The 20,185-nt window shown below is 48.5% G+C and overlaps 1 protein-coding gene across 10 annotated transcripts in view; it reads left to right on the top strand.

The window, feature by feature from the left end:
* The window catches only part of DYSF (dysferlin), a 312,032-nt gene that overhangs the window by 51,202 nt on the left and 240,645 nt on the right, over positions 1-20,185 (top strand). For all 10 annotated transcript variants that reach the window (XM_043512839.1, XM_043512838.1, XM_043512840.1 and 7 more), the window contains exon 4: positions 11,661-11,766. In XM_043512839.1, coding sequence (XP_043368774.1) covers positions 11,661-11,766 — 106 coding nt within the window. The remainder of the gene's footprint in view (positions 1-11,660; positions 11,767-20,185) is intronic.

Genomic DNA, 20,185 nt, shown 5'->3' with positions numbered 1-20,185 from the left:
CTGAAAATACCATCCACTGTGCCCCTGGATATAAGAGTGGACCCATCTGACTCACCCTGCCCAAGCCATGCAATGATTTGAAAACACGCTCCTTAGTCTTTTTGGGGGTTTAAAAAAACCCAACCAGACACTGCTTCAGAATGCAGCCAGTGAACAGATATTCCTACATTCTCGGGGCTATGTTTTGCTCTGCACATGTAATACACTGGCAAAGTAGGTTAATAACCTATTGCAGCCACCAGCTGATAATTACTTCATTTGCTCAAATATTAAAGAACAGTGTGGTGGGGCTGCAGGGCCTGGTTCAAACCCAACAGATCATCCATGTAGAGATTGTTACCTGTGCCCTGATTGAAGTTTTGCAGGCAGAATGTAGCCATTCTCCAGGGTTGGTGAGCTTTAGGTTAACTCTGTCTTCCCTGTGTTTTGCACGTCAGTTTTAGGACGCAGCATCTAGCTGTCTGGAAGGCTCATTGTAATGGGATTAAAGGTAGTAGAGGGTTATTTAAGCATGTCTACATTGCTCTCTTTATACTTACAGAGCTTGGAAGGGAGACAAAACCACCAATCTCTGACGATAGGGGGCTAGGATGAGAACTAATAGGCAGATTCGCAAAAAGAAAAGGAGTACTTGTGGCACCTTAGAGACTAACAAATTTATTAGAGCATAAGCTTTCGTGAGCTACAGCTCACTTCATCAGATTGTTCAACATCTGCCATTCACAGGGTTTCTTTCACTTTCCTCTGAAGCAGCTGGGGCTGGCCACTGTCAGAGACAGGACACTGGGCTGGATGGAGCTTGGATCTGAGCCAGCCTGCCATTCTCATGTTCCTATAAATGGAATATCTAAGAATAGAAAAAATGATTAAACTAAAAAGAATCCCAAGCTCTTCAAACTGCTGGGCAAGCACAGAACAACATAAAAGGAAAGTGTGGGCTTAAAATTCATGCACTGGGGTGAGTGCACACAGTGTTACAAGTAAACACCTTCTATCCTGAAATCAAAGGTACATTAGCTATCCTATTTTGTGTGTCATCATTTATGCTACACAGGCATTTTTCATTTTGCTCTGTTTGGAGAATAATAGACTATTTCTCTATACTTATGAATGTGTAAACAAAATAGTATATTCCAAATGCCTCTGATACACTTTTTATTTTATGAGATGTATACTGGACAGATGCCAGCAATCAGTATGGTCCCCACAGCAATATAGACACACAAACATTTAATAAACCACAGTGACAAAGGCGTCTATTCAATAAAGCCACTTGTGTTTAACGTTCAGTTTATGAGTAAGTCTCTGCAGGATTGTGGTCAAAATTACCAGCAGAGTCCTCCTGCTCCCCAATCACTTGCTCTGCTCTCAACTTTGTAGGGGTCAAAGAGCAAAGAAGGGCCACACAATGTGATTTGAATGTTAACAACTTCAGGATATAATTGAGTGTGGTCTAAGAGGCTGTAAAGGAAAACACCGTGGGAGAGCCCCATCTCTCATACCAATACAGCTTTACTCACAGTACCTTATTTGGGGAAAAAGGCAGGTAGGTCCCATATAATTTAAGGCTTTATAGCTGAAAACTAACATCTATCTGGTCTCAGAGTAGCAGCCGTGTTAGTCTGTATTCGCAAAAAGAAAAGGAGTACTTGTGGCACCTTAGAGACTAACAAATTAGTTAGTTTGTTAGTCTCTAAGGTGCCACAAGTACTCCTTTTCTTTTTGCATCTATCTGGTCATTTCACATTAGTGGGTATGTCAGTTTCACCTGGCGGTTCCCTCACTGTCGCAGGGATGCTGTAGTTTGGGTTGCAAAAGCTGCAGGGGAATGTTATGTTTTTAGAAAAAATAAACTGTTTTCAGGAACACTTAGAAGGGGGGAGGGAGGAGAAATGTTTCTGCTGAGGAGTGGAAGGCTGTTGTTATAAAACTGATATTGACCTGCCCCTGTGTTCGAGGCGGGAGAGAGCACAAATCTGGGGAAGGAAAGCAGGCGTTAAACCCTCAGTCACACGACTCAGCTTTCCAGAGAAAACGTCGTCTATGCTGGACATTCAAACCTTTTGCTTTAAGAGCTTCCTGCAGACAGAGGCCCCCTCAGCGCCCATCTACAAGCCAGCCCTCTCCTGAAGCAGCAGCAAACAGTCTGTATGCTCCAGCCCCTTCAATAACTCTCTCACCCTGCCCTGACCCTCTTCCTAAAGGGGCAGCTCCCACTTCTCTCATTATCTCGTTAGGCTTGGCAGAATTGCATTCTTAGTTTTTTTTTAATAATTCGATGGAGACTATCCAGGTTTATTTTTAAGCATTTTTATTACCTTTTATCTTTTTATCTAGTTTATTTTCACAGGTGTGGGGGTCAGACAATATTTAATGAGCATAGATGCTGATATTCAAAAAGCTGAAGCTCTGTAACTGTTAAAATACAAATTGTCAACATCCCATATCAAAATATATAAAGTAAAAATCCTTAAATCAAACTCTAAGTTCTCAAGCAGCATTTTACTTACTTTGCTGATCTGTGCACTTTGATTAGTAGAGAGGGGAATGCTTTTTCATCCGTGTGTGTGTGTGTGTACGGTGAAATTGATGTTGCCTGGCATTTACTGATATAAATTACATATAGGCTTGGAAAGATTAATTTATCATTAACAAACATCTATGCAATCTGCATTCAAAATGATTAAATATAAACAATATGAATCAATTGCTAAAACATCTATTCCAAGGACCTCGCAAATGCAAGAGGGTTCTGTGGTTTTTTTTTTTTTTTTTTTTTTTGGAGAGAAGTGGAGTGAGGGTATAATTGATTTCTGGTGATGACATTCACATTATGAAGAACTCCACTCCACTCACAGATCCCAGACAGAAGTATGCAGAGTTGATTGTAAACTCAGCCCTTCTGATTCGTAATCAGTGAATGACATAAACCTGCGTCCCTGCAAGGCTCCCTTTGTAGAGCAGAGCCATGCTTTAACTCAGGGGTTCTCAAACATCATTGCACTGCGACCCCTTTCTGACAACAAAAATTACAATATGACCCCAGGAGGGGGGGACTGAAGCCTGAGCCCACCCGAGCCCTGCTGCCCTGGGTTGGGCTGCGGGGGTAAAGCCGAAGCTGGGTTGGGACAGGGGGCAAAGCTGAAACCTGAGTCCCATGGTCTCGGGTGGGGAGGCCAGAGCTGCAGCCCGAAGGCTTCAGCCCCAGGCAGGGGACCTGTAACCTGAGCCCTGCCACCCAAGTGGTGGGGCTTGGGCTTTGGCCCCCGGGCCCCAGCAAGTCTAAGCCAGCTCTGGCGACCCCACCCACTCTGGGGTCCCGACCCACAGTTTGAGAACTGCTGCTTTAATTCAGCTCAAAGGAAAAAAGCCCTTAACTAGGGGGTGGGGAAGGCTGTGCTCTGAGGCAGGAAATGCCCTGACGTGGACAGCAAGGCCCAGCTGAATTCTGTGCAGCAGGGCGCATAACACAGCACTTTGTCATCACTGGGGGCTGGAATCTGGCTAGGGAGGTTAATTCTGGGCTCTGTGGAGGATGTTTTGAAACAGCTGGAATAGCAACATTGTTCTTTGCTAGGAACTGCTGGTCTTGAGCCTGCCGCTTTTCTCAGTGGAAAATATGAACCCCCTCTTTCCCTGCCCCCTGCCAGCCCTCTGCTCAAACGATATTGAGATCTTAAAATTCTATAAGCAATTTCTTTACATAAAAAAAGGGGGGTGTGGGGGGGTGGGTGGGAAGGGTAGCTCTAGTTCAGCCACAAGATATGGGCTTGATGCAGGAACTGAAGTGAAATTCTCTGGCCTGTGCAATAGAGCAGTGTCATGGTTATAGGGCTTGCTGCATTTCTGTCCCTCTCTGGGAACAACCCCCCAGGTGTCGAGCCTGGGGCCTCTGCCTCTCCTGGGATGTAATTCTGAAACTCCCCCCTAATGAGAGTGGGCCCCGGGCTACGGCCCCCGTGTGTCCACCATGCTTACGCAGCAGGTCCGGTTGGAATTGGGCACCTGTGGCTCCGTCCTGCGGGAGGCTGTGAGCAGGCAACCTTCTGAAATCAAAAGCATTATGTGTTCTGCAGTTGGAATAAAGCGTTAGAGAGAAAAATGATTTTAAAGCAACAGTCTACGCACATGGCTATCTTCCCATCCCCCTTGGGAACCTGGGCAGGTGTAGTTTCTTCAGGCACCCGCAGTAGGGTGCTGTCTGTCTGGCTCCACCCAACCACCGATCCCACCTTCTCTTTGGAAAGCGGAATCTGCTCCATGCCAGCTGTTAGGAATAAGTACCATGTGCATTAAGGGCAGCCTGGGTGCTCCTTTTTGATTTAATATGTGCCTGGAGTTGTGAAAATGGAAAGCCCTGCGTGCCTGCTGACTAGCAGGGTCTCAAGTGGTTTGGAACTGGTGCTTGTTGTGTGGTTTGTTTTCTTTCTACTTTGTCCTGCACCTAAAAATAACTGTGTATCATTGTGGATTTTGTCCTCTGTTTGCCAAAGAAAGGGGTCCGGGGGTCTGCAGCTTCTTATTCGCTTCCTACAGCAGGAGCTGGATTCTGCTCTGTTTCCCTAGGGGTAAATCCAAATTAACTCCATCCAGGGCAGTGGCGTTGCTCTGGATTTACAGTGCTGTAACCTTCATCAGAAGGTGGCTGTGTCTTCTGTCCCTTAATGATTGGTTTTATACGTACCCCACTTTCCTTGTTTTCGACTGAAAGAAGCCTGAGCTATTGCTTCAGCATGTTTACAGATCAGGACGGCTGCTGGAAGCTACCAGCTTCTGGATATGGAATGTCTACCTGTGAGTCCGGTAGACAAAGCAGCTGACTGTCTCAGAAGTGGGTAGGTCATGCAAATTCCTTCTCTGGGGTATTTGTTTTTATCAGAACCTCCGTTCCTCAGTGGACATACCACATGCTGAGACAAATATATTTCTGGCCATGAATGTAAGTGATCATTGGGAAAGTGAACAGTTCGAATGTTCCAAGGCAATAAGGAATCCACACATTCAGCTCCTTTTTACGATACCCTGAAAGCTGAGTGACGACAGTGCCATGGAATATCCTGTGAGATTGGGACGTAGGATTGATTTTTGGCCTCTTGTTGATGGTGAGAGCATTGTGGTGGGATCCTAGGATGATGCACAAAGGCGTGTTACTTACTGAAGTCTGACTTGGGCCATCAGAGCCTGAATCTGCACTGCCCTGGTGGCAATATTTTAAATTCTCCCTGTTGCTGAATAAATCCCTACAAGAAATGTTTGAAATCAACTTCTCTTTGAAAAATAGCAGGGAGATAACACTGTCCAGGTCTACTAGCAGTTGTCCCACTAGGAGTCTTATGGTGCTTTACAAACATAATGAGCAACCTTCTTGGAACGAGAGTTAGCATTATATTCCCCAATTCACCAATGGGGAAACTGAGGCCCAGAGAGATAGTGATGCCCCAGGTTGACCTGGAAGTCAAAGGCAGGAATAGAACTTGGATTTCTTGATCTTCTGTACTGGACTTTAACTACTGCTCTGTTCTCTCTCCCTATTTTTACATATTCAATGATTGACAAAGTCCAAGGACAGAAGGGACCATTGTGATCGTCTAGTCTGACCTCCTGCATAGCACAGGCCAGAGAACTGCCCCACAATAATCCCTAGATCTGAGCTTTTAGACAAACAGCCAATCTTGATGTAAAAATTGTCACTGATGGAGTATCTACCACAATCCTTGGTAAATTGTTCCAGTTGTCAATTACTTTCCCCGTTGAACATGCACGCCTTATTTCCAGTTGGAATTGGTCTAGCTTCAACTTCCAGCCATTGGATCATGTTAGACCTTTCCCTGGTAGATTGAAGAGCCCGTTGTTACATATTTGTTCCCCAGATAGTGATTTATAGACCGTGATCAAATCACCCCTTAATCTTCTCTTTGTGAAGCTAAATAGATTGACTCAAGTAGTGCGGTCTCTATAAAGGATGTTTTCTAATCCTTTAATCATTCTCTCGGCTCTTCTCTGAACCCTCTCCAATTTGGGTTCAACATCCTTCTTGAATTGTGGGCTCCAGAACTGGACACACTAGTTGCAAACATAAATTGACAGCCTTGTGCTACATCTTGGAAAAAAGGAGCGTACACAAACCAAACCAAAAGATGGTGAGAAACCTTCTCAGCTAACAGTTATCCAAGCTGATAATCATACAGTGATGTCTGAGAGAATTGCGTCTTGGGGTTGTTGTAGAAGCAATGCTCAAGTACTACTTTTGAGGTTCATGAGATCATCACCAGAGCTAGGCTATTAACTCGTTGTTTTTGGATCACTGACAGTTCTGAAAAATTGAAAAAACATTTTGGTTCGACCTGAACTGAATTGGAAAAATTCCAGCAAATTGAAAAAGGCCACGTTGGGTTGGTTGAAACACGTCGTTCGACCCGTAACATTATGTTTCCTGGCTTTTCGAAGGGATTGAATTCACACAGCTGAAAGGGGGGAAGAGGCTGTCCTCTTATAACTTCTAGCCCAGTGGTTCAGGCGCCCACTCAAGATGTGGGAGATCCAGGTTTGAATCCCCACTCTAGAGCAGGGATTGAACCTAGGTCTCCACACTTCAGGTGAGTGCCCAAACCACCGAGTGACGCAGGGGTGGCACTCTCAGTCTGTCCTATTGAAGCTGTTCTACTTTGTATAAATGAATATTCATTAGAACAGGGACTTGGACTTGGGGTTTCCTCCTCCAGCGTGAGTGCACCAGGCATTCTCACAGGTTTCAGAGTAGCAGCCGTGTTAGTCTGTATTCGCAAAAAGAAAAGGAGTACTTGTGGCACCTTAGAGACTAACAAATTTATTAGAGCATAAGCTTTCGTGAGCTACAGCTCACTTCATCGGATGCATTCTCTCACTCTCTGGCCCAACGACTATTGAAACATTTTATACAAAGTGGATTCGTTTTCTAAGGCAAATGAGCTACAGCTGCAGGGTGGCTTTCTTTTGGTCAGACCTAAGTGCTGTACCTACAGGGGGTTCCGTTGAAGGCTCTCTCAGCGTTAAGGGAAAGGGTCACCACTAGTCTGTGACCACGACAGGCAGGGGCTGAAATTGACCGAGAAGCATCTATTAACGGCATATAGTAGAGATAAGCACAAATGACAGTGGACACATCATTACGCTAGTTTTCCCCCCAATCGGTTCCTGTTGCTGAGCCCGTCTGAGCCTTCTTATAGCAGCAATGCAGGGTGCCATGCTGGGGAAGAAAGTTGCTGGTGTTAGGAAATAGATCCCAGCTTGGAGCTTCCATCTGGCTGTTAAATGGGAAGGGGAAAATATTGCAAAGATTAATAAAAATCTATCCTGTTTAAGCTGAGAAGGCCATACCCAATGCAATGTGCCGGGGCAAGGGAAGGAGGTTGAATGCAACTCACACACATTGGAATTTGGCCATGATGCCAAGGTTAAAGGGCTATGGGATAGTTAGCGACCGCAAGGGATCCGAAAGTTTGTATTTACATCTTTTCGGAAAGACACCACTTCCTGCAGCACAGCCATGGGGGGCTGAGGTCAGTATTGATGCCCAGGGAAGAGCGCCCCCTGCTGAGTCACTAACACCACTCCTTGCAGCCGCTGGGTTTTCCTTAGCAACATGCCAGCCAGGTATCAGTGAAATGTTAGTCTCTTAGGCCTGGCGTTTGTAACCAAGCAACACCCCCACGGTCAGTGCAGAGAGGAAGCTGCAGTCCCTGCCCTGCAGTTCTTGTTTTCCTTAGTGGTGAGAAACCTATGTCAAAGTGCAGAGTTTGTCACGTAACAGCGGGGGTATCGGGTGGTGTGTGCGGGTCATCTCATCCCATCCCATCCCTTAGGAATAAAGGGCCAGATCCCCAACTGAGGTAAATCAGCCATAGCTCCAGTGGAGTCAGTGGGCCAGATCTCCAGCTGGTGTGAAAATTGTAAGTGCTCTACTGCAGTCAATGGGGCAGACCCCCAGTTGGTGTAAATCAAGATTGCTCCATTGTGACCCAAGCCAAGGATCAGGCCCCAACTGTTTAAACATGGAGAGAGAAAACCCAGTTCCCATCATGTCCCCAGTGGTCGCCCTGCCTCCAGGTGCAGGGGGATTTGTGCAGCAAATGGGGCAGTGGAAAAACAACGGCTTCGTGGGTGGATTTGGCAGGTGATTTGTGTTCAATCAAACTTAAAAATAGGGGGAAATAATAAACCTCAGGCTGGCTGCTTGAGTGAACTCCAGGCGCCTTCCCCCTCCCCTCTAGGACGATAACCCCTTCGAAGAGCGGCTGCATTATAATTTATGTTACAGGCTTGTCTGGGCACCTCCCTTCCCGGCTTCCCCTCATTGTCTCCCTACAGTGACTGATTCCTTTTTTCCAGGAATTCTCATCTCGCTGCTTTAGTTTCCAGTGCAGCATATTTCAGCCCATAGCACGAGTGCAAAGGGAAAGCAGAGAGCTCGGTTAGCCCATCTGGCAGGGCTTTGGGTCAGAGCAGCCGAAGGGGTTACCCAAAGAGAGAGGCATAAGGGAGGATTTGAATCCAGGAGGGGAGCGAATTCAAGGGGATGTGGATGGATTAAAAACCGGGGGCGGGATTCCCAGCTGGTGTTGCAGGCTAGGTCCAGGTCTGGCTGTTTGTACCTACATAGTATTTCTTAGCTTCTCTCTGTCCACACTGCCTGGGCTCCAGTTTAGCCTTCATCATCTCCTGACCCTCGGCGGCTATAATCTGCTCCTCTCTGGCCTCGCCACCAGCCATGTTGCCCCCTCGAGCCTGTTCAGAACTTTCCTGGCTCATTCCTCCGACCCCATAAACCCTCGTCTTTGTGCCCCCCCGCCTCCCTTCCTCCTCTGCTTCGAACCCAAACCCCTTGTCTTTGCCTTTAAGACCTGTCATCACTTAGCCCTACCCTCTCTGTCTGCCCAGTTAGCTTATCGACCCATGGGCTCTGCTGTCTCTCCGCCAGCAATAGCGCCTCCATCGCTCCTGTGTCCGCTTCTCCCTTGAGCATGCCCGGCTCTCTTACGCTGCCCTCCCGTGCATGGGGTAAACTCCCCTTTCAATATTCATGATGTTGCCACCTTGCCCTTGTCCAAATCTCTCCTGTGCCGTGATGCCCACAGATCACTCACCCATCTGGCACTGGGTAGCAAGGGGCGACCTGGGACTTCCGCCCTTCTGCTCAATTCTGTTGACTCGTGTTCCCACTCCAGCCCTAATCTGGCCGTCAGTCTGGTCCACTTGTTTCCTGCTGTCAGTTCTGCGGGTTGCTGCTGTCTGTAGGGAGAGGGGCTATTGTTTTTATGCCTGGCACGATATGGGACTCTGCTCCTTGACTGGGGTTTCTAGACCTAGCCACGATGTAAATAAATACAGGTGTTAGGTCACATGGCTCCATCAATAATGCCAATATACAAAAGTAACAGTATTCCTAACCCCATGCCTTCCAAAGGCACAAATCAGGCCCCAAAGAATCACGAGCCTGAAAAATAAAAGTCAGGTTCTTTTTAGTCGCCTTCTGGTTTTTGAGCCATTAGCAGCCACCTGGGCTAGAAACTTGCATTTTTCCCTAATGGAAGCTGAGATCCTTGCATGATCACATGACTCCAGGAGCTGGGCTTTGAAAAAAACACCAATGACAGCAAGATTTGCAATCAGATCGCAAGCAGCACCAGTCTAATACTAAGAATTAGTACAAGATTCACACACCCAATCTTTTTTGTGAAACTTAAGCTCCCAAGGAAACCGGAAGGGCTGAGTTCAGAGCGTCCCAGTGCAGTGAGGTGGATGTGCTAGAAATACTTAGGGCCTGTCTCTAGGGTGAGCTGGGGTGGGAATCTACAGTGCACTAGCCCACCAGGCTGTGATTTGCCATACAGACCCTGCTACTGCATATTAAAAGCTCCCCTGTGCTCTGTGAAGTACTCCCATTTGAAACAGTTAGACAGATACCTGCGCTTTTACCTTAAGCACAAGGGAATCTAGATGTTTAATTCTAAAGCATAAGCTTTTGTGAGCTACAGCTGACCTGTAGCTCACGGAAGCTTATGCTCAAATAAATTTGCTAGTTTCTAAGGTGCCACAAGTCCTCGTTTTCTTTTTGCGGATACAGACTAACACGGCTGCTACTCTGAAATAATTCTAAAGCAGTGGTTCTCAACCTATTTATCACTGCAGGCTACATATGCGGCCCCCAATGTGTTACCTGGGACGCAGGTTGAGAACCGCAGTCCCCCCGGTGCCCCCTATGACCAGTGCCCCCTAGGATTAGCGTCTTGGGTATAGAACAGACCCCACAGTGTTTTCCGTGGGCCGCGCAAACAGAAATGATGGTAGCACATCCTGTTTGACCTATCTGGTATGTCAGCTAGGAGACGTCTTGCACCGGTGATAGGGACTGTATCAGCATTTAAGCTAGACAGATCCCTTCAAGAGCCCTGTGAGATAGACCATTGTATAGATGGGAGGCCCATCTCTGGGGTCCTCTTCAGCCCGCTGTGGTCTCTGAGGATGGCACCCACAGCTGTTCCTCTGGTGTATTCACTGCAGCACCAGGACAGGAGCTCCGATATCTCTTCACATTAGAGGAGAAGCTGCTAGTCTTCCTCCTCCCCCACTCTGGGAGCTCGGTCCATGCTGACTATCTAATCAGAGGGAGGTGAACATCAGCCAGACTCTAGCTCCCCTGGGCTGTTGAGGAAACAAGCCAAACCCTACAAATCATGGTTTTTGCCTGGCCTCACCCTGTCGCGTGTGGGTGGAATATACTCACAGGATTGTGTTGTTACCACAGCATTGAGAGACAGGTATCTAGTGGTCTGAATGCAGGGCTGGGAGCCTGGAGCAGGGAATAGCCAGTTCATGTTCCATGTTCCCTTACTGTTCCTCAGTTTCCCCATCTATACAATGGTCTATCTCACGGTGCTGTTGAGGGGATCTGTCTAGCTTAGATGATGATACAGCCCCTATCACCAATGCACCTTGCAGTTGTTAACGTATTTATTCTCACACACCCTGTGAGGCAAGGCAGTGCTGTCATCCCCCTTGTACATATGGGGAAACTGAGGCACAGAGAGGCTAAATGACTCCCCCAAGGTGACATAAGTAGGCCATAGGGGAGCAAGGAATAGAACCCAGTTTTTCCAAGCCCCAAACTAGCACCCTAACCATTGGGCCATCAGTCCAGGGAGGGGAATGAAATAAAGCCTCTTTACTCTCTTTTGCCCAGAAGTGTTCTAGGCTTACACTATACTGTACTTTGCACCTATAGACTGCTGCACATTTCCGCCCTGCAGGGCTCCCAGGCTTTGGAGGAGCAGCGGTGTTTACGAGGACCACGGGGACCTCAGCTTTCACCATGGAGAGCTCTTGCTCATCCGGAAGTTTGAGTGTCCCTGAGATCTCTGTATAATATAGATACTGACTTTGCTGTCTCAGGGGCCGCCCTCCCAGAAGCAGGTGAGAAAGAGGTGATCTTCAGGGCTGTGTCTCCAAGGAGTTTCCAAACTTGTAAATCTGGGGTATTTCATGTGTATTTTATACCTAATCTTGTTGGCTTCCATGGGACGCTATCCAGTTCACCCAAGCCTGGGACCCCCAGTCGTAACCTGATGCATTCAGTGCCTCTCTTCCTCCCCCATTAACATTTTGTTCCTCTGATTCTTTTGTAGGTTTTTGGGGGAAGCCCGAGTGCCCCTGCAGGACATCCTGGGCTCGCCCACCCTGGCTGCCAGCTTTCACGTGCCCCTGCTGGACACCAAGAGGCAGAGCACTGGGGTAAGTCCCTCTCCTAGTCTGGGGTCTTGAGTGCGGTGACATTTCCTTGTGGGAGGAGAGTCAGGTGTGGCTGGAGAGAAGCGATAGGATACACACGCTCTCCCCACCCATAGGTAGTTCCAGTGCCCTGGAAAATCTGTAATGTTGCTGCCCAAGGGAGATCGTGGTGTCGGTCCCTGGCGGGGGTGGGAATTCAGATCCCGATGAAGCGTGTGGGGAGCAGAACCGGTGGAGGAGGCAGCCCTTGGGACAAAATGTCTGTCTCAGTAAAACCGACCAGAGGCTGGGATGGTTCCACCTGCTCCCCTATTGCCCGGGCAGCCTTGAACTGAAGTCTGAACAGAATGAGGCTGCAAGCCTTGGGGTTACACTAACGTGGGGGGTTGGGACTCCAGGAGGTGCTGATTGGAGGCACAGGAGAAACTGGAAAAACCCCTGGGCTAGATGCAGCCGCCTGGCTGTGCATGGATGCTCCCAGAACTCCATAGCCGAGGCAGAATCACGGGGCGCCTTCCCCTGACCCTTCCAGTTCTTCTATGGGCAGAGCTATGGAGGGGACATGAAAACTCCTCCTGATTTCAGGCACTGGACCCAAAGGCCTGGCAGGACCCCACGGTCAGGATTCTGGGTTTCCTCAGTGACGTGTGATGTGATCCCTGAAGCCCCAGAGTGCAAGTGAACCGCAGATCCTGGATTAGCCAAACCTCCTTGTTCGCTGAACTCCAAAGGGGCGGCCCAGTAAATGGGAGGTTTGCAGAGGACTCTGGGGGACCTAGAACGGCAGAGAACCTGTCAAGCTGGCTTCAGTCCTGCAGAGTGTAGCAGCTGGGCAGGAATGGGAGGGTGGCTCTCCCAGGGTAAATCCAGAGGAGCGGTGTTGGCGTCAGTGGATTGAACTGGTGTCGCTGGCTAGATAAGGATCTAGCTCCTGATTTACCAAACTCCTGACGAGCCAATCCCCTGCCACCTCATTCCATCACTGTTGCCCATGAGAAATGAATCATAGAAGATTAGGGTTGGAAGAGACCTCCAGAAGTCATCTAGTCCAACCCCCTGCTCATGAGTGTAAGACTCTTGTAACCCTTTTGCCAGGTGAAGTCGGCAGCAACAAGGGCCGGGTTAGCTGTCTAGGCATTCCTCTTGGCACAATAAAACAGGGCCAGCTTGAGCCCCCACCTGCTAATCTGGGAAAATGTAACACCAACCCCGGGCACCTCTAAGAGGCAACACTTCCCCTTTTGCAAGCACCGAGTCTGTGTATAACAAAGGAGAACTTTTATTAAAAGGGAACTGGTACCCAGCATTAGTCAGGGCAAACACCACAACCACATTCAAAACCATGCGATCATAAGCAAAACACCCATTCTAGAGCATGCTGGGCGGTGTCCTTTGCCTCAGTTCCTCACCTTACGGTGTGAAAGTCCCACAAACAAATGTTCCTTGAATGTGCCCCTCCCCTCCCTCCACTGCGTCCTGCTCACAGTTGCAGCCGTTGCCCATGGCTGCTGCTACACTGTCCTTCACTGTGCTGCTTGCCATTGCTTTCTTTGCTACCACTTGCCTCTCTACTGCAACCTCGCCACAACATCTCTTGAGGTTCTGCCCCTGAACCAGCTCTTAAAGCTTCCGCCAGGGGATTTAGGGCTGAAGAAGTGGGTTTTTTACCCACAAAAGCTTATGCCCAAATAAATATGTTAGTCTTTAAGGTGCCACTGAACTCCTCGTTGTTTTTATAGTCTGACGTTGTGTTCCACTCCTTTTGCACGTCCCACTCATGTAATGAGAACATCTTGGATCTTTCTCAAAGTTTCCTCCTCAGGCTATCCTTCCACTCTTTGGACAATGCTGCATCTCCAAAGTCAAACTTTGCAGGCTCTATTGCTGGAACCTCAGCTTCACACTGGGACCTCATGATGGTTTCGGGTCTGTTATCTTCTGCCCTGGTTTCACAATGACATCACGACTTGTTTCATCAGCAATCACTATAATCACCTTTTCCTGGGTTTCAGTGGGGAGGGTTATGACTCCACTGGGGACCAGCACTCCTTCTACCATTGCTAATGTCCCTTTACTACCTTTTAGGCAGGTACTCATAGCAAGCACGTCTCTCTCCGGCCTGGCGTACACTACAGAGTTAGGTCAGCGTTACGTCGACCTAATTCTGTAAGCGTCGACACTAAAATGTCGCTCCCACCGATGTAACTCACCCGCTACACCGAGCGAATAACTCCACCTGCACAAGAGGCATAGTGCTTAGGTTGATGCAGTGAGGCTGCTGCAGTGTCCGTGTAGACACTTACATCACCTGTTAGCTGTCAGCCCCACACGGGGCTCACGGCTGGAGCCCCACTGCTGGGGGCTGGCAGCTCTGGCTGAATACCTCGCAGAGTAGGCGTGTTCATGAAAACGTGGCCTGGTCCCGAGAGTCTTTTCTGCACTAGATGTTAGGGGAGAGCTCATTCAGACCCTGCTTACGCACCGGTGGGAAACGACTGCACAAGGTGTAGGCTTGGACAAGCTGGGCTCAGGTCTGGCCCGATCCAGTCGACTGGGACCCCCCTGGACGTTCCTGGGTCTGTTTTAAGCATTTCCACGTGTTTCTGTTCCTGTTTAGATGAGCCCTTTTCTAAACAAAGCGTTTCCGTTCCCCTTCCAGGGAAACGTGTTCTGTACGTCGGTAAGGCTGGGCGGTCCGCAGCACAAGGCTGACTCTCTTTATAGACCTTTCCCCAATGCAGCTGCCAAGGGCTGTGACAGCTCTGGGACCCAGCCATGCAAGTGCCTTTCCCATAAGCTAGACTCTCCCAGGAGGCCGTGCTGGCTCACCCACCCGACAGCCGGCAAAGCTTCATCCTCTTTTGTCACGCCTTTCACCTCCTCTTCCTTAGCTTTGGTCTAGCCACTGCACAGCTAATGAATCATACTGTTGTTACCGACAGGGCTGGGAATGGAATTTGAATTCAGTTCCTTATGAGGTTGGATCAGGTTGGACCCCACCATGTGGGTCAGATTCAAATCCTGTTTTCTGGTTCAAATACAGATTAGAACAGATGTCAGTGCGAGGCTGCGGGGCCCTTCCATGCTTGGGGGAAACTCAGGACAACTTCTCTTAGGATTCCCACATTGTTGATCCTCAGCCCAACCCCATGATCCAGCCAGGAACTCAAACTCTTGTGCAGGTCTAGTCCAGATCTGAACGCTACCTCTACAGACCATTTTGACCAGGAACCTTGTAGCACAAGGCCTGAAGGTCACCTTGTTTTACTTCAGCTTTGTTAAGTGACAGTCCCACTAGTTTGCCAGTCCTCCATTGACTCTCCAAGGGAAAGAGGGCCAGAGGAGGTGAATTTCAACCTAAGTTCCCTGGAAGCTGCGTGGCCATGTGGCAGCCTATTTAGCGCCATGTAGGTGCTCAGGGAACTCGCCCGGGAACCCGCCACGGCCAGGGGAGGGGTGCCCCTCCCCTAACCCAGCCCTAGGCCGGCCCCCAACCTGCCACGGCCGAGGCGCTGCTTCACTGGCCCCAACTCTTCTGCAGCCCAGACCTGCTGTGGCCGGGGCACCCAGACCTGCCCTGGCGGCCTGGCCGAGACCCAGGCATGGCCAGAGCCGAGTGGCCCAGCCTGGACCCAGGTGGAGCCGGGGTGACCCAGCCCTGGACCGGACCTGCTGTGGGAGGGGCGCCTATCCTGCAGCCCTGGAGCTGCTGCGGGGAGAGAGAGCTGGAGGGAGACCTCTTTCCCCACCATAGCCCCGGAGCACCCTCCTGCACCCCAAACTCCTCATCTGCAGTTCCACCCTGGAGCCCGCACCTGCAGCTGGAGCCCTCACCCCCTGCACATCAACCTTCTGCCCCAGCCCTGAGGACCTCATCTCCAGCTCCACCCCAGAGCCCGCACCCCCAGCCGGAGCCCTCACCCCCTGCACCCCAAGCCTCTGCCCCAGCCCTGAGCCTTATTCCCACACTCCAAACCCCTCAGCACCACCCCCGCCACAAGAATTTTGTTATATGCACCAATAAACAGTGCCACACATCACCTCCATATTGGTGCACATAATAAAATTCATTCCGCACATGGGTGGGAAAAATGAGAGAGAACGCTGGTATCAACCCTTTTTTAGCCACCATAAGGAAGCCGATTTTCCTTCTCCCCTCCAGGTCCTCTGTAGACACGAAAGCTATTGCCTTAGCATGAAACTAGGGAAGTAAATTGTGCACCTCTCCCCCAGGGATGTGTGGAAAATATCTGTCCTATTGGCTCTTCAATGGCAAGAATTTGACTTCTTCCAACAGCAGTCCCCCTGTGGCTCTGCTTGTTCCGAGTTTGCTCGGCTACTGGCTCACTTCCATTCCCAACCGGTGCTTCCCTCGCCTCCTGTTTGGGGAATTCAGTTCACACACAGCCCGTAAATAGCGAAGTGTTCCTATAAACAGCAGCTCTCAGTCTAGGAGCATGCTCCTTTCCCCTTCCTGGCCCCAGAAGTCCTGGCAGCAGATACCCCAGGATGACAAATTGCACCTGGCCTCCCTAGTTTTGGAAGCATGTTTGTTTTAGTGCTCTAATTTTACCCCAGCTGGAGGGGAGTCCTGGCAGTGGGGACACTCAAGTCAATGCATTTCCCTTCCTAAATGCATTGTGCATCTGCCAGCCGATCAGCGAATGCTTTGAATGAGTTTCCTTCTTTCCTGGTAGCTGCTGCACAGTTCTTCAGACATGGAGCCCAGCAGCACCTTTGCCTGTGGAGCTGTCAACACGCCCAGTGGGAGACCTGCTGAAACAGGGCGGGCGAGTTCTGCAGTGCTTAGGCGACAATAGGAGTGGCCAGGGTAGAGGTAGAACAATAATGCCTATTTGTTCATCACTGGATCTCAAAGTGTTTCACAGTCTTTAACATATTGAGCCTCAAAACATCCCTGCGTTATTATCCCCATTTTACAGATGGAAAACTGAGGTTCAGGTCACACAGGAAGAGCAGGGGTCTTCCATGGGCTAAGCCCCACACTACAAGAAGCATGTGGACAAACTGGAGAGAGTCCAGCGGAGGGCAACAAAAATAACTAGGGGGCTGGAGCACATGACTTACGAGGAGAGGCTGAGGGAACTGGGATTGTTTAGTTTGCGGAAGAGAAGAATGAGGGGGGATTTGATAGCTGCTTTCCACTACCTGCAAGGGGGTTCCGAAGAGGATGGAGCTCGGCTGTTCTCAGTGGTGGCAGATGACAGAATAAGGAGTAATGGTCTCAAGTTGCAGTGGGGGAGGTCTAGGATATTAGGAAAAACTTTTTCACTAGGAAGGTGGTGAAGCACTGGAATGGGTTACCTAGGGAGGTGGTGGAATCTCCTTCCTTAGAGGTTTTTAAGGCCTGGCTTGACAAAGCCTTGGCTGGGATGATTTAGTTGGGGTTGGTCCTGCTTTGAGCAGGGGGTTGGACTAGATGACCTCCTGAGGTCCCTTCCAACCCTGATATTCTACGATTCTGTGATTTAATGCCTTAGTCACTGGACCATCCTTCCCCAGGTCTTTAATAAAAAGATCTGAGGGGAGAGAAGTCAGGGCTCTTGTAGGGTGATTAGTCTTTAATTATGTAGGGCTTTAAGTGGAGTGGTGCCAATTAGCTAGCAGTCCTGTTTCCTGAAAGGCATGTCTGAGCCGCAGTGCATCACGGGCCCCGTGACTTCTGGAAATGTAACATCCATGGGCAAGGTTTGGAAGACCAGAAGGGGCCACTGTGACCATCTCGTCTGACCTCCTGAATGACATAGGGCAGAGAACCTCAGCCAGTGATTCCTGGATGATGCCCATCATTTGTGGTTGACCTAAAGCATGTGTTTGAGACAGAGACAGCGACAGCCAGTCTTGCTGTGAGACCCCAGTGATGGAGAAGCTAGAGACACAGAAGTGCTAACAGGGCATTGAGCGGAAGGATGCTCTGGGGTTAAGCCATGGGTGAGGGACTCAGGAGATGTGGATTCAGTGCTGGGTTCTATCCCAAACTCCTCATGACAGTCACTTAATTTCTCTGTGGCTGAATGTCCTATTTTCCACTCTCTGTCCGGTTCATTCAGGTGGCAGGACTGTTACCCATTCTGGCTTTGTGCAGTGGTCAGGCCGGTCCAGGAGGTGTTCTGCTCTTTGTGGGATTGAGAGCAGGAAGCTGGATCGCAGTGGCTCTGAGGCACGCAGCTGTGGTGCTGTTTCTGTTTTCCTCTGTGGTGGTGTGTGACCCTGTATGAGTCAGTGGCATGTGGGATACTGAGCTGATGACAGTGGGCTGGGACTGAAGGAAGCCTTCATGGAAAGGCAGTGATGCTCAAAATAATTGTGGGGGGAGGGAAACTAGAAGCTAATGCTGGCTGCCTCTCTGATCCCGGTTTAGTTTTATGGCCAGTGGCAGGAGCTTGCCAGCAGCAATACAATCTCTCCCAATGCGGTGTATCTTTTCCAAATGGCTCCCAGGGCTCATTGCAACCGGGAACCCCGCTGACTCTTTTGTAGCGTGTGGGTTACCGTGAATGTTAATGGTTTCCTCCTTACGGAGTTTGTCTGTTAGTGTACTGGGGTCCATCTACACCTCTAAGTTCTCAAAGGGGCAGCTGTGGGCTAGCAAGTTGAGAAGAGGAATTGTAGAAAATTGAAAAGGGAAGCCAAGAGACACAAGAAGAAACCCATGGAGCCAGCAGAGTTAAGGACAATAAGGTGGTGTTTAAAAAAATTAAAAAAACAAAAAGAATCCTGACAATGGTATTGGTCCATTCCTGGTGGAAATGATTTATCAATAATAATGCAGAGAAGGCAGAAATATTCAATAAATATTTCTTTTCTGTGTTTGGGGAAAAACAGATGATATGGTCTAATCATATGGGGATGATAACACTCCTTATATTCCACTGGTATCTCTGGAGTTTGTTAAACAGAAACTACTAAAGTCAGGCATCTTTAAATGAGCAGGTCCAGAAAACTTGAATCCAAGAGTGTTAAAAGAGCTGGCTGAAGAGCTCGCTGGACCATTAATGTTGATTTTCAATAAATGTTGGCGCTCAGGTGAAATTCCAGAAGACTGGAGGAAAGCTAATTTTGTGTCAATTTTTTAAAAGGGAAAATGGAATGACTGGGTAATTATAGGCCTGCCAGCCTGACATCAATTCCAGACAAGATAATGGATTCGATTAATAAAGAACTAAAGGAGGGTAATATAATTAATGCCAATCAACATGGGTATATGGAAAATAGATGCTGTCAAACTAACTTGATACCTTTTTGGATGAGATTACAAGTTTTGGTTGATAAGAGTAATAGTGTTGATGTAATAGACTCAGACTTCAATAAGGCATTTGACTTGTACCACATGACATTTTGATTAAAGTACTAGAATGAGATCAAATGAACATGGCACACATTAAATGGATTAAGAACTGGCTAATTGATAGGTCCAAAATGTAACGGCAAATGAGCGGGCATGTTTCCAATGAGGTCGTCATCGCGTGGGTCTGTTTCTACCGGGGTCGGTTGTTGGCCTGATGCTATAAAATCTTTATGTTAAATGGTTATATGATTAAATACTTCTAATATTTTATCAATGACCTGGAAGAAAACATAACGTCATCCCTGATCAAGTTTGCAGATGACACAAAAAAATGGGGGAGTGGGAAATAATGAAGAGGACTGGTATCAAGGTTCCTTCCCCACTCTGAACTCTAGGGTACAGATGTGGGGATCTGCATGAAAACCCCCTAAGCTTATTTTTACCAGCTTAGGTTAAAACTTCCCCCAGGTACAAACTATTTTACCTTTTGCTCTTGGACTTTATTGCTGCCATCACCAAGCATCTAACAGATATATAACCAGGAAAGAGCCCGCTTGGAAATGTCTTTCCCCCCAAAATCCTCCCCAAACCCTACACCCCCTTTCCTGGGGAAGGCTTGATAAAAATCCTCACCAATTTGCATAGGTGAACACAGACCCAAACCCTTGGATCTTAAGAACAATGAAAAAGCAATCGGGTTCTTAAAAGAAAAGGAGTACCTTTGTGGCACCTTAGAGACTAACACATTTATTTGAGCATAAGCTTTTGTGAGCTACAGCTCACTTCATCGGATGTATTCAGTGGAAAACACAGTGGGGAGATTTATATACATGTTCTCTATACATGTGTATATAAACATGTACAGAGAACATGTATATAAATCTCCCCACTGTATTTTCCACCAAATGCATCCGATGAAGTGAGCTGTAACTCACGAAAGCTTATGCTGAATGTGACAAAGCTCTGTCCTTGCCTCCGTGGGTCTCGCATTTCCTGGCAGATTTCGCTAGCCTCAGAGGCTCACTGTGATCCTCCACGTAACCCTTCTCTCTCTAGAGACAAGGGTCACAGTCTACTGAGCCATTTTCATCATAAGCCAGCGAGGGAGGTGAG

This window comes from Dermochelys coriacea, chromosome 4 (genome assembly GCF_009764565.3).
Source record: "Dermochelys coriacea isolate rDerCor1 chromosome 4, rDerCor1.pri.v4, whole genome shotgun sequence".
Classification (NCBI taxonomy): Eukaryota; Metazoa; Chordata; order Testudines; family Dermochelyidae; genus Dermochelys; species Dermochelys coriacea.
Note: the sequence above shows the minus strand (reverse complement) of the source record. Positions and strands in the feature narration are given on the sequence as shown.